At 37.5% G+C, this 17,706-nt stretch overlaps 1 protein-coding gene across 1 annotated transcript in view; it reads right to left on the bottom strand.

The window, feature by feature from the left end:
• The window catches only part of LOC128983463 (integrator complex subunit 2), a 78,256-nt gene that overhangs the window by 41,426 nt on the left and 19,124 nt on the right, over positions 1 to 17,706 (bottom strand). Inside the window, exons 3-5 of the mRNA XM_054402760.1 lie at positions 3,626 to 3,836; positions 3,190 to 3,320; positions 465 to 623 (exon numbers count right to left, since the gene is read on the bottom strand). Of these exons, the coding sequence (XP_054258735.1) occupies positions 465 to 623; positions 3,190 to 3,320; positions 3,626 to 3,836 (501 nt within the window). The remainder of the gene's footprint in view (positions 1 to 464; positions 624 to 3,189; positions 3,321 to 3,625; positions 3,837 to 17,706) is intronic.

Raw genomic sequence — 17,706 nt, 5'->3', positions numbered from 1 at the left:
AACTCAAAAATCACAAAGAATTCAACTAATAGCACTGATAACATATCTATAGTAAATGGAAATATTTAGTTATAGATCCTCTTGAAATTAATAATTTATTCAATTCTTATTTTATCGATGTTGTGAAGGACAGACCTATAATTTGTCTTCCTCTAGCTAACAGACTTCCAGAGATATCTTTGGGCAGTAACTTCTCATGGCACAAACATTGCAAACTTGTTTTAAGTCAAATAACCTCCGGTCTTTTTGCAATTCGAAAAATGTCAAAGCTATGCGAATTTAAGTATTAAAACCCATTTTTAAACTGTAAGCTTTATTTAAAATTAATTTGTGCATACCATACAGTACCCATCTTATCATTTTGGGAAGCTTTATTTTAAAGCAATCTCCCATGTTACATCACTATAAAAACTCTACAAAGCTCGAAGCTCGCAAGCTACACCCATACTTTAGAGTAAACTTACCTTTTGCCTGCTGCGTACAAAGGAGGCAAACCAATTGCGGATGTGTTGGTCATTTCCTAGCAGCAGACCCGACACAAAGGCTACAACATCTCCACCCCGGGAACTGCCGTGGTCCAAGGTCAAGTTGACAGCCAAGGCTGGTAGTCTACACATTTCTACCTGCAAACAACTCTACCTTTAACTACATATTGACAACAATAGTCCTGACACAAAGGCTACAACATCTCCACCCCGGGAACTGCCGTGGTCCAAGGTCAAGTTGACAGCCAAGGCTGGTAGTCTACACATTTCTACCTGCAAACAACTCTACCTTTAACTACATCTTGACAACAACAGACCTGACACAAAGGCTACAACATCTCCACCCCGGGAACTGCCGTGGTCCAAGGTCAAGTTGACAGCCAAGGCTGGTAGTCTACACATTTCTACCTGCAAACAACTCTACCTTTAACTACACCTTGACAACAACAGACCTGACACAAAGGCTACAACATCTCCACCCCGGGAACTGCCGTGGTCCAAGGTCAAGTTGACAGCCAAGGCTGGTAGTCTACACATTTCTACCTGCAAACAACTCTACCTTTAACTACATCTTGACAACAACAGACCTGACACAAAGGCTACAACATCTCCACCCCGGGAACTGCCGTGGTCCAAGGTCAAGTTGACAGCCAAGGCTGGTAGTCTACACATTTCTACCTGCAAACAACTCTACCTTTAACTACATCTTGACAACAACAGACCTGACACAAAGGCTACAACATCTCCACCCCGGGAACTGCCGTGGTCCAAGGTCAAGTTGACAGCCAAGGCTGGTAGTCTACACATTTCTACCTGCAAACAACTCTACCTTTAACTACACCTTGACAACAACAGACCTGACACAAAGGCTACAACATCTCCACCCCGGGAACTGCCGTGGTCCAAGGTCAAGTTGACAGCCAAGGCTGGTAGTCTACATATTTCTACCTGCAAACAACTCTACCTTTAACTACATATTGACAACAACAGTCCTGACACAAAGGCTACAACATCTCCACCCCGGGAACTGCCGTGGTCCAAGGTCAAGTTGACAGCCAAGGCTGGTAGTCTACACATTTCTACCTGCAAACAACTCTACCTTTAACTACATCTTGACAACAACAGTCCTGACACAAAGGCTAAGACATCTTATTTGATTTCAAAGTAGAACACTGGGAGACAGTGTGAAATTATCACAGTACAAGGAAGAGGCCTGGAGAAAGATTGGACCAGTGTAAGATAAGCTGCAGCACACACACATTGTTTGGCAATTACAGAAAGTGTCTGTTAAGGTTGCACGATCAAAATCCACTATTACACTGAAATAACGGCAGATGATGATGTTTCATCATGGTCGTAGAAGATAATCACAACTTCACTGCGATCACAGGGGACGCTACCAACTTCATTACGGCGACGAGAGAGGTTTCCAATTTTCCCACGACCGCAGACAATTTTCAGGAGTTCACCTTGACTGCGGGTGATGTTCACAATTTTGCCGTTATCGCAGGAGACCTTAACGATTTTACTAGGGTTGCAGGAGATAGTGTAAATGTACAATATTTCATAATCCTATTCTGATATAACAATTTTATATTTTTCTAAACAATACCTTCCAAAGCAACTTTGTCTTTCAAAAACTTATGATTATAATGTTACAAAGTATTATTGATATTACTACTTATGAAGTATGTAGAAACCTATTCAGTTTAGCTATCTGCAATGAGTTCTGGGCTAGAATTTATGTGTCAAATAGAATTTGATTTCAAAATGTAAATTGAAATAGTATACAGTTAAAACTAAAGAAATTCTTCATATAAATTTAGACCAAAGTGATAAATGATAAGTGAATTGAGTGTAAAGTAAGCTGGAAAATACTCAAAGATGGAATTTAAAACATGATTGATTTCTCTTAACTTCTTAAGGTGTCTGAACAACAAGTAGTTGTCCTTAACCCTTTCCACTCGAATTATTTTGCATGGCTGTTCCCTCACACTTGCATTTAATTTAAAGAAAAATGGCATGTTTTTGGTTTTTAGTTTTTTTTTATCTAATATTAGTTATTTAATAAGGTTGAGCTATTGATTCTTATTCAGCATAAATTATTATACAATATAAACATAAAATTACAATTTTAGTTTTAAAATTTTATTTTTGGTATGGTCATAAATAAACAAAAGCAAAATCAATTTTTACAAAATCCATATATTTAGGCAAAATAAAAATATAAAACTTTTTTTTAGAGTATTGAAAAAATATTATTTACATTCCTTATGTAAAAACAAACAAAAAATATCAATTACATAAACATTTACTTGTATTATTATGAATAAAATATGTAAATTTCTAAAATTTGAGTTTTTGGAATTTTTGGTTTCCACGGCGACCAAACTTATTTCAAAGCCAACTAAATCGTTCGTGGTTGTTTTCTTTGATCCAAGGGCAGCTAAAATAAATTGAGAAAACCATTGATCAGTCTTTCTTATCATTTTAAACATTTCTGCACTATATAAAGTGAGTTTAGAGTCGTTTAAAACAATGTCGCGGCAGCCGCGACATTCAAGTGGAAGCGTCAATAATGGATGTCGCGGCCACCGCGACATACGAGCGGAAAGGGTTAAATTCAAAATGATCATTCTCCATAGTTAGTTTTTTGGTTTGATCCGACCAAACATTATTTTTCATATGAAGACTTTTTACTTACACATTTAGCTCTGACTGCGAGAGCCTGTGATGGATTCATCTGACATAGCATGTTGAGTGCTTGGGTTCGTACTCTGCTCCCACCATTATCTTCATCTCTTGGGTCAGCATTTGTAATCAGGCTTGTTGTCACTAAAAACAATAAATACCGGTAGAATATATTGTAAAATCATATGTATTTTTACCAATCATAAGTTATAAGTGCCTTATTGTATGAATGTGTCTTATTAAATAAATTTGTTAAGTTAAAATACAATTAAACCCTTATCAAGTCAGGAGCAGACATTTTTGTTGATATAAAAAATAACATTGTGTGAATTATTAACAATAAAGAATTGTCATTTGTCATTTGTCAATTAATTATATTGAGAATTGAAAGTTGTGGTTTACAAATTACAGGAATAAAGGAATATGACACACTATTTCAAACAACTAACCTTCATTAAAAGTGTCTGGAGAATTAGCCACCATCCAGCAGATGATTTCAGGCCCATGCTTGACTCTCAGTAAAGTTTCTGCCATATCTTGTACAGACAACAACGCAGGCAGTTCTGCCAAAGCTATGTTGATTACATCACAAATCTCTGGGATGTACACTGAGCAGTCAAACAAATCTGACTGCTTGACAAAAGATTCACCTGTCACTTTCTGTAAATCAAATGATTAAAGTTTTGCAGAGTTACTGGAATATGTCATTAAAATTTTAGCGAGAACTGGAAAACAAACTTCTTCAAAGCATCCACACACATGGAGCACTAGATTACTTTAAAGCATGTGGACACTTTTGGAACCAGTGGCATTTAACCTATCCAAATTAAGCAATAAACACTCTTCCACTTAACATTTTGTACTGCTTCAATTAAATAAGAGAGGACAGTTCAGCCGTGGACAGTTCAGAGGCCACTGCAAATAATTTGTCAAGACAGGTACCATTTTAGGCAAAGTTTCTGTGTTTGGATGTTATTAGAAACGGTAAGAGCACAATAAAATTCTTCTGCAGATGAATTTTCTGATTGCGATCACAATGCGAGTTTGAGCATTTTGTAACTATATTATATGGGTAAGTTACATAGATTTTTTAGGCTGCTGCTCAGTGCACTTTAAGAATATATATTTTAGAGATAAATTAAATTGTTTTTGTTGCTGAGTAGCGCTAGTAAACAGGCACAACCCTTTTTGTTAGTCTAATAACATTCAAAGGCTCTCTAAGAGTTCAAGTTCTTATTTGTATACATATCTATATTATGTTTTTACTAAGCTGAATGAATACATCGAAGTAACATATCTGAAAAGTCTGCAGTATATTGCAGTTTCCCAGCTTAATGACTTTCTAAATCATTCACATATGTCTACATAAATATTGTAAAATGTTTTATCCAGTTGCTGTAAACCACTATTAATTTAGCAAAATATGGACACGGCTCAAATGGGCACCCTGCCTTTCTGCACTTGTATTATTTTGTATTGTATTACACAATCGAAAGGTTTTCCAATGATTGAAAGCATGTATGACAATAATCTCATGAACCTATATGATGATCTGTCTAGATTAATATGATAATATATAAAGAAAAGTTGTAAAAAAAAGGCAGACACCAACCCGTAAAATAGGTATGAGATAGTTCAATAAGAAATAATTGTAAGAGTTATTGTGATAAAAGGATTTTCCACTGATTTTGTAATGAAACTTTATATTGCAACACATGACATGATACAGAAGAAAATCAATTTTAAAATCACAAAATAACATTGCCAAACACATTGCACTTCTTTTGACCAATTCAGTAACTCCCAATAAATGTGTGTTATTTAAAATACAATTTTAAAATTAACAGCTGTTTTATTAAAAAGTATTATCCACATGACCAAAATGTAAACAACTCTGTGGTGGGATCTTTAAAGGCTTCTGGGGCAGAGCCCTAAGCAAATTTACTTCGTTTTTCTTTTGATAACTCGTCTACAGACCAAGACCTTTCTTTTGACACCTCTACCAAGTTTCTACGCCCAGCCGTTCTCTCAAATTAGTGGAGACAAAGTTTCTAATTAAATATTTTGATTCCCCCATGTTAATCTTATGGGAGAAAACCCAACTTTGATGGAAGATACTGTCCAAACTAATAAAGATATCAAAAAACGAAAAACACTTTGCAAAACTACAGATCAGGGCAATTTTTTTGACACTTTAATTATCAAAATCGGTCCAAAAATGAGGGAGGAGTTCTGTTCACAAAAATCGGCTTAGCGTATTAAGGAACGCGGCAGCGTTCCGCCCCGCCAAGTCCCCCAGCGGTACACAGCTGCTGCAGTGTATATATACTTGACGTGACAAAGTGGCTTTTTCACTCGTCTATAGCTCTGAAGAAACAAAAGCTATTAAAATAATTGTTCATCTATTGGATAGGGGCACTCATCCTCAACAAAATAAAAAAAAGAATTTAAAAAACTGTTGTGTTTGAGCCAAGAAAAACTAGTTTGAAAATTCACAAATTTTCCGTGTTCTCCTTCTCCTCCTTCTCCTTCTCCTTGAATGTTGACGGACCTACAGCCCAAACCACTGGCTCAATTTTAATGTTCTTTATGTTGTTTGAAAGCCCTTAACGTGTAGATGTGCCTTTTGAGGGTCTCAAGTCGGTGAGTTGAACCATAAACCCTTGGCAAGCCCTCAAAGTACGATTTTGGCCCATTTAAATAACATGGGATTAAAATCAAAACAAAAGAAGGACCAGCTGCGATTAAATCTCAATTAATTTAAATGTTAGAGAAATTCATAGGAACAGCTGAAAAATTATTTTAAAACTTTCATAAAGTATTTTTTCAGGTATACCGAATGATTTGAACTACTTACTATATAAAATTACTTAGAGCAGTGATATTCCCCGATACTTTCCATTGAAAAATGCAGTGTACCGATGGTACACTGGTACAGCAGTTCGTCATTTTTAACAGTTTAATACTACTTATCAAAACATATGAAACCTAGTAACTTGAAACTTAGTACTAGTACTAAGGTTTGTTTTATGTTTTGATACACTAAAACAAATAAAAGAATGGGGAAAGTCACTTTACGTATGTTAAACCAGCAATTAAAATGTAAATATAGGATTAATTAGTTTTTCAATATTCGTTTTGCCTTATGCTATTTCCAACAAACCTAAACTGTTTGATTACATTTTTACTTCTATAATAAGGGCTCAATTTACACTAGTCTTTAGATATACGGGTTTAATTATCAGAACACTTATGTAACACCAACGCATTTTATGTTGTTCAAGATGAACATTGCTGAATTTACAGCCCCAGACACAGAACCTATATTAATGGATGATGACTAGATTATACAGTTTCAAAGTGTGTGTTTAGTTTAAAATAAACATATTCTTGACAAAATCATAAATAGAAACAACCACCCTGTTGACTATACGTTTAACACATGTTTTCAAAAACTTCCAACGTAGCAATTTTTGTTAAATAGTAATTTTGGTAGGTGTGTCAAAAAGTTTTTAATTGGTTTATAGCAGATAAGACCAAAAAATGTAGAATTTAGTTCTACACAAACAATATTATTGAAATGAAATGAGATGTAGTTGTGCCGTGGTCTATATATTTCACCCAAACTATTTATAACCATTTTTAATTACCAGCTGTAAATAAAAAAAATTTGATGTCTTGTTTATTTTTACAAAAAGAGCAGCATTGTTTATGTTTAGTGAAGAGATCTAGTTCAAGAACATTGAGATGATTGAGAACATTTCTTAGGATCATTTGGTAAGATACCACGTCCATGTTTTAATTGCATTTACTTTCTTTCTAATCTAACATCAGTATGCCTTCTAAAGAAAGACTGGCAAGAAAAAGAAAACAAGAATGGTATTTAGAAAACGCCCCTGCTATAAAAAAAAGAAAAACAGAAGAAGCTAGCATACAATCCACTAATAAGAGTTCTACTTCTAAAGCTTGGTACCTTGAACATGTTAAAGGAGAAAAATCCAAAGCCAGAAAACGTTATCTAGCTAATATTGAAACTGAGAGGTTAAGAAAAAGTGTGCAGTACAGTGCTAATCCTGAACCTCACAGAGCTAGGTTGCGGCAGCAATATTCTGCTAATCCTGAGCCACACAAGGCTAGGAAGCGTCAGCAGTATTCTACTGATCCTGAGCCACACAAGACTAGAGTGCGTCAGCAGTATTCTACTGATCCTGAGCCACACAAGGCTAGGAAGCGTCAGCAGTATTCTACTGATCCTGAGCCACACAAGACTAGGAAGCGTCAGCAGTATTCTGCTAATCCTGAGCCACACAAGGCTAGAGTGCGTCAGAAATACTCTACTGATCCAGAATATTATAAAGCTAAACAACGTTTAAACTACGGTGCAAAACAAGAAATGAAACAATCTAATCGCAGGAGACGTTACAAAGTACTTTGTGCAAAACACCCTGGCCACTTTCGCTTGCGATATAAACTTAAGGTTTTTCACGAAAGGGTGCGAAAGTGTGCAGCCTATCAAAGCAGACGCTTTTTTTTTAGAAATAGATCTGATGGGAAAAGAAAATCATTACAAAATGCAAAAAGGAAAATTAAAAAAACTGTTGCAGCTTCACATATTTTCTTGGGGAAAATAAATTGTGAGAAAATAGCCAGACTTATAGCAAAGAAAATACTTGAGCAAGGTTATACCAAAAGGTTGCTAAGGGCTAAAGAGCTCTTGAAATGGGTGTTGCATGCTTATAAAAATTACAAAAACAATTTCCTTAAGCTATTTGTTAGCCTGCAAAATCGTGCTAAAGAGTCTCTTGCTAAGCTATCTGCAACAAGCACGTTTGAAGACAATGTTGAGGCGTTGTGTGGGCACAGTCTTCATGTTTCCACGTCGGAGCCTTATTTGTGGGAGTTTACGTATAGAGTGTTTCCTGGTAAACAAATAACTGTTGGTAATGAGCCCAGCACAGCTCATAGTTCTCCAAAGAAACAGTGGAAATGCAACTCAGATATGTGCTTCATTGAGCCTGACCACTTAGAGCAACTTAAATCTCTTTACAATGAAATAGTTGCCAGCTCTCTCACTAAAGGTTCTAAGCTTATTGTCAGCATGGGAGAGCACTCATGTCAAAGTGGTGTATCATCTCGTGTAGGTGTTCATCCTCACTCTTTGGACTGTTACTCAGGAGCATGTGTTTCGAAACTTCCTTTTCTGAGAACAATCTATCCTCACTTTCCTGCAATTCGTAGTCTTGTCTCCAAAATTTACCGACTGTTGAAAATAACTAAGAAGATTATGCTAATTAAAAATGGTATTCTTAACGTGCAGGTGAACGTGTTGTTTTCGATAGAAAGGGAATTTAAAGAGCAAACAAAAGCCTTTCTTACAGATGACACAAGTGAAAGCAAGGTCCCTGAATCTGAGTCTCAGTTGTTCGAAAAATATCAAAAAGCATTTGAGGCATTGGAGAAGCGTTCTTCTGAAACCCCAGTGTTTCCCTGTGTCTCATGCGATAAGTTGTTTAGTAAGCAGCAAGTAAGCCTTTTGAAAAACCTAAAAAATCAAATTGTAGGACACATATGGAAAAGAATAAAAGACATAAAGAAAGAAGAGTGCAAAACAGGATGGATTTGTCGGGGCTGCCTCGAAAAACTAAGGAAAGGTCAGATGCCTCCTACTTGCATTCTTAACGATCTCTATGTTTGTGCGCAGCCGAAAGAGCTAACTTGCCTTAACAGTTATGAAAAAGTTTTAATTCAGAGAGCCAAAGCATTTCAGGTTGTTACAAAAATGAACACAGTTGGGAAAAGAACAAGTCGAGCTCAGCAACAAATTTCTAAAGTCGTTGGAAGAAGTTTTCATTTGCCACTACCCCTTCAAGAAACCCTGCAAAAATTGCCCAAACCAAGTGACCCTCTGAATCCAAACCACGAGCTGTACGTTTTGGTCAGAGGGGTACCGACCAAAGCAAAGAAAGTTTGGCAAATGTTGGTTAGTGTGGATAAGGTACACGCAGCCTTAATTTTCTTAAAGAAAAACAACGCTCATTATGGTAGCATCGTACTACCTACAGATCCAGAAGGACTCTTCAACCTTAATGATGACACAAATTTGTTTCAATCTACCCATCAAAACGAACTGCCACCTCAGGAAATACTACATAGACGTGCTATATTAACTCGGGTAACTCACGAGGAATGGGATTCAGAAGAGTCTCACTATACAATCCACGCTCTTCATGAGTCAAAATCTTATAGTGATGACACCGAGCTCTATAAGATGCTGAAAGTGAATGAACCTCCGATTAGTCATGAAAACAAAGAGATTGACGTGCTTTGTTTCCCTGATTTGTATCCCGAAGGTAAATTTGGCCAGTTTCATTCCAGAGAAACTAAACTCTCTTCTGCTGAATTTATCAAATGTCGGTTGCTTTCAAAGCATTCTCAGTTCAGACTGAATCAGCAGTACCTTTTTTATTTGCTGCACGATGCAAACCTTCGGCAGTTAAGACAAGGAGTATTCCACAAGCTCAACGTCACTGGATTCAGTGGCTCTCTTAGTGCTAGAGACTGTTTGAACAACCTTGCATCGGGAGAATTAGAGGGGAACCTGACATCAGTATTCTCCAAACTCAGGAACACTAGCCAGTACTGGATACAGCCTAGAAATGATGTCAATTGCATGGCTCAGCATTATGGACCAGCTACATGGTTTTTAACCATAAGCCCAAGCGATTGGAACTGGGATGACATGGCATTGTTCATTAGGGAAGTTAACCGGAGTGTTCCAGGCGCAGAAAAAAAACAAACTAGTGAACTTGTGGCTATGGATCCTATCAGTGCGTCACGGTTTATCCATATAAAGTTCAAGGCAATGTTGGATTTTATTGTCTCTGATGCTGCTCCTTTAGGAAAAGTAAGTCACTACTTCTACAGGCGAGAATACCAAAGCAGAGGTCTCCAACATTTCCATCTTCTTCTGTGGGTAGAAAATGCTCCTGTAATGGGGACGTCCAGCAACGCAGAAGTAGCCGACTTTATCCTTAAGTACATTACTTGCAAGGTTCCAAATGCATCCGTTTCACCTACTCTCAACAACAGAGTTACAAGTTACCAAATGCATCACCACAACTCGTACTGTATGCGGACAAAGAAAACCAAAACCGGGTTTCGTAAGGCTTGTCGTTTCGGGTTCCCCCGGCCAATCACAGGGAATCTTGTTCTGCGTGACGTTGTCGAGTCTGTAGCTGGCAGAAAAGCTCTCAAGTCTAAGTCACGTCTTTATGACCTACCCAGAACACCAAGCGAGAGCTTTGTCAATGACTACAACCCGGCCGTGTTGCTAGCTTGGAATGGAAACGTGGACATCCAGTATGTAGGCGAAAGCACTTCTATCCTACATTGGTATGTCACAAAGTACACTACCAAAAGTGAACAAAGTCATGCTGGCCAAGTTTTTACAGAGATTAATTCTACAAAATCATTAGCTAGTAGACTGTTTAACGTTGGCCTTAGAGCTTTAAACAACCGTGAGTGTGGTTCTTTAGAAGCTAGTGACACACTGTTGGGCATTCCATTGTACGGCACGGACCCGGAGACAACAATAAGATGGTTGGATGTAGGCATGACCAGACGCAAAAGACTACAAAAAATCGACAAGATACGAAGTATGGACCCAAGTTCAACGAACATATTCTACGAGTCGTGGGTTGATGACCACTACCCAACTAGACCAGACGAACTAGAAGATATGAACTTATACGACTTTGTGAGATGGTACGATATAGCTGCTCAACCACCTAAAGGCGACCGTGAAGTGCATAAGTTGAATTCAGGCAAATTCCTCACTAAAAGAGTCAGACCATGCTTACTGAATCACTATAAGTACAGCCCCACTCAGGATCCTGAAAAATACTACCATGCATTACTTCTTATGTTTCTTTGTTGGAGATCTACTGATGAGCTGAAAGAGTCTCATGAAACATACACAGATGCTTTTATGGCCAAGCGGACACTTCTCACTCAAGCCTTCAACTATGACAAACGTTTAAAAGACATTATTGCGGCATCGGAGAATGCAAGAGACAAAATTCAAAACCGAGTTGAAGAGATCAATGCAGAAGAAGGAGAGGTTGCTGATCCATCCAATATAGCCTTTCAGCCCTTTAATGAACCTGTCCCCGCATCCCAGCCTGTCAGGGACAGCAATTGGTCGCCGAATGACGAGCCGTTTGAGAAAAAATACCAAAAACTCAATGACGACCAAAAGAGAGTGTTTGATTATGTCAAACGAGTTGTTGCAAACTCTGATGGGACAGATAAATTTCTCAGACATTTTGTAAGTGGTGTGGGAGGTACTGGTAAGAGTTTTCTCATAAAAACTATCAGCTCTTGGACTAAAAAATGTCTTCAAGCCTCTACATCAATATCAGCTCCCACAGGACTAAGTGCTTACAACATCAATGGTTCTACGATCTACAAAGTGTTTCAGCTGCCAGTTGAGCATGGAAAAACTCCAAAGTACAAAGCTCTTACTGATGATGTTTTAAAAATGTTGAGATCCAACCTGAAAGATGTGGTGCTCTTCATAATAGACGAAGTGTCCATGGTCTCCAATCTAACATTGATGTACATAAATCTCAGATTGTGTGAAATATTCAACACCTCAGACCAAAGTAACGGCTGGTTTGGTAAAAAACATATACTGCTCTTTGGAGACCTTTTACAACTTCCACCAGTACACGAAGACTCCCCATTCATTGAACTTGACAGTAGCAAACTTAGTTCTTTTGTTGGCTCTCTGTCTTGTGTTAACATCTGGTCTGAACAGTTCTCTTATGATGAACTTACTACAAACATGCGACAAGCTCAAGATTCTAAGTTTGCTGATGTGTTAAGCAAAGTCAGAGTAGGCAATATGACCGTTGAGGACATCCGTCTAATTGAAAGCAAGAAAATACATCTTAATGGAAAAACTGCTTGTGAAAACCTTTCTCTATTAGGAGATTACTTGTCTGCTTTACCCAACAATTCTGTGTGTCTTTGTTCAACTGGTTACCAATGCTCCATAATAAATGATGAAATGGTCAATAGAATAAGTGGTCCTGTCGTTAACTTGGTTGCAAAAGACTCAGTTGACTGTCTACCTCGTCAACAAAACAAAGTTAAAAAGATACTGTCCTCTTACAACTCTGACTGCAGCAGAACGGCTGGTATGGAGAAAATTATTCCTATGAAGGTTGGTGCTAAAGTTATGTTGCTTAGAAACATTGACGTCACTGTGGGGCTAGTTAACTCCGCCATTGGAACAGTAACGGGGTTGAGGTTTAATACAGACAATTCTGATGACGTAGACTCAGTGACAATTAACTTTGATTGTGGCATTACCCATCACCTACAGCGAGTAAACGTCAAGTTTCAAGTTATGGATAACGCATTTGTGTATCGAGAGCAATTCCCGATATCGATGTCCTACGCGGTTACAATTCACAAATGCCAGGGCCTCAGCTTAAATAGCGTAATAATTGATATTGGGGAGTCCATATTTACATGTGGCCAATCATATGTTGCCTTGTCACGAGTGACTTCATTAGAAGGGCTTCATCTTATTAACTTTAACCCAAGAGATGTGAAGCCTCAGAAATCCGCCATTCTGGAATACAACAGACTAAGGCAGAAGTACAGGTCTGACCTTCCACTTTACAACACAAGTTGTGACTCCTCTTCGGCTCCTTATGTGAGAGACAGGAAGTGGTGCCAGACCAAAAATGTCGAAAAAGTGCAGGATGAGAGTACAAAACCGGTACCCTCTGCAAAGACTACCGGAAGATCGAGAGTTCAGTCAACTTTAGCATTAAGAGGGTTTGAGAACAATGATCGTGTGTCTTGTTATGCGAATGTTGCAGTTCAGATACTGTATTCTGTTCCGTACATCAGAGAGATAATAAAGAACTCTGAACTAATTTGTCCTGAGTTAAAACAACATCTTCATGATTACGAAGTTTCTCCCTCGGAGGTTGTTTTAGATACAGTGGTTATAAGAAATCTCCCTAACAACAATACATATACCCTGACAGAGCAGCAAGACTGTGCTTTGTTCTTGCTGGACTTATTGGAGACAAACAAGGGCATTATAGAAGCCATCTCATACAGCACGGTGAAAACCACAAAATGCCAGCACTGTCATTACACATTCACAGGGCAAGAAGAGACAGACAATATAATCAGAATCCCCGTGGTGGCTGGTAAGGTAACGCTAAAAAATCTTTTAAGCCTTACGATAAACAACTGGGAGCCCTTGTTAGATTATGTGTGCAGTAATGATGAATGCGGCCAACGAGGATCGAGCCTGGGCAAGGTACACGTTACAAAGTCAAACCGCTGTGTTATCTTACAATTTTTAATCTTTGACAACAACCTACAAAAGATAACCGCAACAAACATAGTAGGAGTCCCAAGTGCTCAAGTGACTATAGGTAATAAATAGAGATGTGCGAGCACAGGTTTTTCAGGTCGAGTCGAGTTCGAGTCGAGTAATTGGCAAAAGATTCGAGTCTCGAGTTCGAGTCGAGTTTAAACCCAAAAGATCGAAGAATGTGTAAGTTTAAGTAACTCCTTAGGCCTAGAGCATGTAACTGTTAAAACAACCTTGTTACAAGCTGAAATATGATTATAAATAAATAAATTATTAATATTTGTGCAGTAACATATCAATATAATGCATAGAAAATAATTTTAAAACAACAACAATAGAGCTCATAAATGAACTTCTACTTCTGTAAAAAAAGGTAAGTGAGCATACATTTTTTTATCCAAAAATAAAATACAATAATCCCTATTGATAAGTAATATTGCATAATACTTGGCTAAAATTACTTAATACTTGCATCTATTAGTTATTAAGGTTGCAATTACAATAGCCTAATAAGTTTAATAAAGAGATTTATTCTAAAACTTGAAATGTTTTTTCCTACCTTTTCACCTTTAGTTTTGTAAGTTTATTACCATTATTCTTTTAGTTGGTGTGGTTTTTGTAACAGTAGGCCTACAAAATTTCCAATGGTTTGACAGTGGGTAAAGTAAAAATAAATTTTGAAATAAAGAAAATTAAATTTTTTAATCTTGTATGTTAATTGTAAACAAACATTCTGTCAAAATACTCAAAATATGTTAAAAATGAAGTACAAATAGGCCTACAAGTAGTCTACCTTACTGATAAACAAAACAATTGTAGATTGAAAATTGTACTGAATAATGTAATAGGCTCATACAATAGTAGTTATAGAAATCAAATGAAACCTAGACTTAGGCCTAACTCACTATAATCAATTGTATTCCATGCACATTAACCACATTAATGCAAGTTGTCATGAAGGAAAACAAACTATGTAATCTAGAAGGCCAAGTGCTAGCACTTAATTATTTTGAGATATTTGTAAGCTTTTTTTAGGAGTGCTACTATTGTCCTCATGAATGATTTCATACTTATTTATGAGTTATCTAATGTTTTACAAGTTTACAGAATAATTATTTTCAACCACGGTAGCATCAATTTATAATTATCAACTTCTGTTAAGAAGGCCAATGACCCAAAACATCATGATTGTGCAATGTTGTATTTTGACATAAAAATGTAAATCATGGTATTAACTCTAATTTGAATATTTCTCCTGGTCCCTTGCAGATTGTATTTTCAATGCTAAATAATTAATTGTGGTCAATTCAAATTATATTTTTGATGATTCAAATCTCCTATACAAAAAGACAAAAGTCAAACCAGACAAGGAAAAAACCTGCTATTGTAATCCCCCTGCCCCTACCCAGCCATTTCGGAAGTGGTGAAAGTCTAGTCTGGTCTAAATATAGCTCCAAGGTCTTACCCTCCCCTTCCCCCCAACCCCCTACACCATTCACTGTTGCCGACTTGCCGGCTGCCGGGCTGCCGGCTCAGTTCGAGGTCATTGCACAACCCCTCCCTCCTTCTATTGTTTTGCCTTTTGTAGTGTTTCTATTCTTTTTAAAACTTAACTGACTTTTTTAAACATAGATTTATTGCTTGTAACAGTTCAGTAGTGGAATTTTCTATTGTGAAACAGTACTTTAAAACAAAATCACTACCGATCATGTCATTCAGTGTCAAGTCCAGATTATGCCATTGCCAGTCAGTCCGGCGACTGCTTTGAGTTGACCTATTCTGTTGTGACAGCTATAAAAATAGGTTAGGACAACTACCTCTTGCTTATTTCTACACTGTAGAAATATTTGTATTACTGTAGAATCTATAGTAATACAAATTATAAAGCATTTTATGTAAACACAACTTACATTTTAACAAATATTGATTTTTTACAATTTTAAACCAAACTCTACTCGAATCTGCCGAGTTCAAAGATAAGCTCGAGTTTCAAGGCCGTACTCGACTCGAACTCGTAATCTCGAGTACTCGCACATCTCTAGTAATAAAACATATAGACCTACAGCAGCAATTTTTCATCACGGAGATGCAATATCACGAGGGCATTACACTTATACCATAAAGACATCTTCAGGTTGGACAACAGCCAATGATGAACAAATATCAAATCAAAGATGGCCCATTGGTTCAAAGAATTTGTACATGCTGTTATTAACAGAACAGTAGAAGCAGCAGTTATTACTTTGTTACAACAGTAAAAGATATCGAACATATTCTACGAGTCGTGGGTTGATGACCACTACCTAACTAGACCAGACGAACTAGAAGATATGAACTTATACGACTTTGTGAGATGGTACGATATAGCTGCTCAACCACCTAAAGGCGACCGTGAAGTGCATAAGTTGAATTCAGGCAAATTCCTCACTAAAAGAGTCAGACCATGCTTACTGAATCACTATAAGTACAGCCCCACTCAGGATCCTGAAAAATACTACCATGCATTACTTCTTATGTTTCTTTGTTGGAGATCTACTGATGAGCTGAAAGAGTCTCATGAAACATACACAGATGCTTTTATGGCCAAGCGGACACTTCTCACTCAAGCCTTCAACTATGACAAACGTTTAAAAGACATTATTGCGGCATCGGAGAATGCAAGAGACAAAATTCAAAACCGAGTTGAAGAGATCAATGCAGAAGAAGGAGAGGTTGCTGATCCATCCAATATAGCCTTTCAGCCCTTTAATGAACCTGTCCCCGCATCCCAGCCTGTCAGGGACAGCAATTGGTCGCCGAATGACGAGCCGTTTGAGAAAAAATACCAAAAACTCAATGACGACCAAAAGAGAGTGTTTGATTATGTCAAACGAGTTGTTGCAAACTCTGATGGGACAGATAAATTTCTCAGACATTTTGTAAGTGGTGTGGGAGGTACTGGTAAGAGTTTTCTCATAAAAACTATCAGCTCTTGGACTAAAAAATGTCTTCAAGCCTCTACATCAATATCAGCTCCCACAGGACTAAGTGCTTACAACATCAATGGTTCTACGATCTACAAAGTGTTTCAGCTGCCAGTTGAGCATGGAAAAACTCCAAAGTACAAAGCTCTTACTGATGATGTTTTAAAAATGTTGAGATCCAACCTGAAAGATGTGGTGCTCTTCATAATAGACGAAGTGTCCATGGTCTCCAATCTAACATTGATGTACATAAATCTCAGATTGTGTGAAATATTCAACACCTCAGACCAAAGTAACGGCTGGTTTGGTAAAAAACATATACTGCTCTTTGGAGACCTTTTACAACTTCCACCAGTACACGAAGACTCCCCATTCATTGAACTTGACAGTAGCAAACTTAGTTCTTTTGTTGGCTCTCTGTCTTGTGTTAACATCTGGTCTGAACAGTTCTCTTATGATGAACTTACTACAAACATGCGACAAGCTCAAGATTCTAAGTTTGCTGATGTGTTAAGCAAAGTCAGAGTAGGCAATATGACCGTTGAGGACATCCGTCTAATTGAAAGCAAGAAAATACATCTTAATGGAAAAACTGCTTGTGAAAACCTTTCTCTATTAGGAGATTACTTGTCTGCTTTACCCAACAATTCTGTGTGTCTTTGTTCAACTGGTTACCAATGCTCCATAATAAATGATGAAATGGTCAATAGAATAAGTGGTCCTGTTGCAACATTTGCAACAGTCCTTGTTTGTAAGTGGTCCTTGTTTGCAACTTGGTTGCAAAAGACTCAGTTGACTGTGTACCTCGTCAACAAAACAAAGTTAAAAAGATACTGTCCTCTTACAACTCTGACTGCAGCAGAACGGCTGGTATGGAGAAAATTATTCCTATTAAGGTTGGTGCTAAAGTTATGTTGCTTAGAAACATTGACGTCACTGTGGGGCTAGTTAACTCCGCCATTGGAACAGTAACGGGGTTGAGGTTTAATACAGACAATTCTGATGACGTAGACTCAGTGACAATTAACTTTGATTGTGGCATTACCCATCACCTACAGCGAGTAAACGTCAAGTTTCAAGTTATGGATTTAACGCATTTGTGTATCGAGAGCAATTCCCGATATCGATGTCCTACGCGGTTACAATTCACAAATGCCAGGGCCTC

Source organism: Macrosteles quadrilineatus, unplaced genomic scaffold, assembly GCF_028750875.1.
Source record: "Macrosteles quadrilineatus isolate MER2022 unplaced genomic scaffold, UCM_ALF_1.0 Scaffold_1__1_contigs__length_201487025, whole genome shotgun sequence".
Classification (NCBI taxonomy): Eukaryota; Metazoa; Arthropoda; class Insecta; order Hemiptera; family Cicadellidae; genus Macrosteles; species Macrosteles quadrilineatus.
Note: the sequence above shows the minus strand (reverse complement) of the source record. Positions and strands in the feature narration are given on the sequence as shown.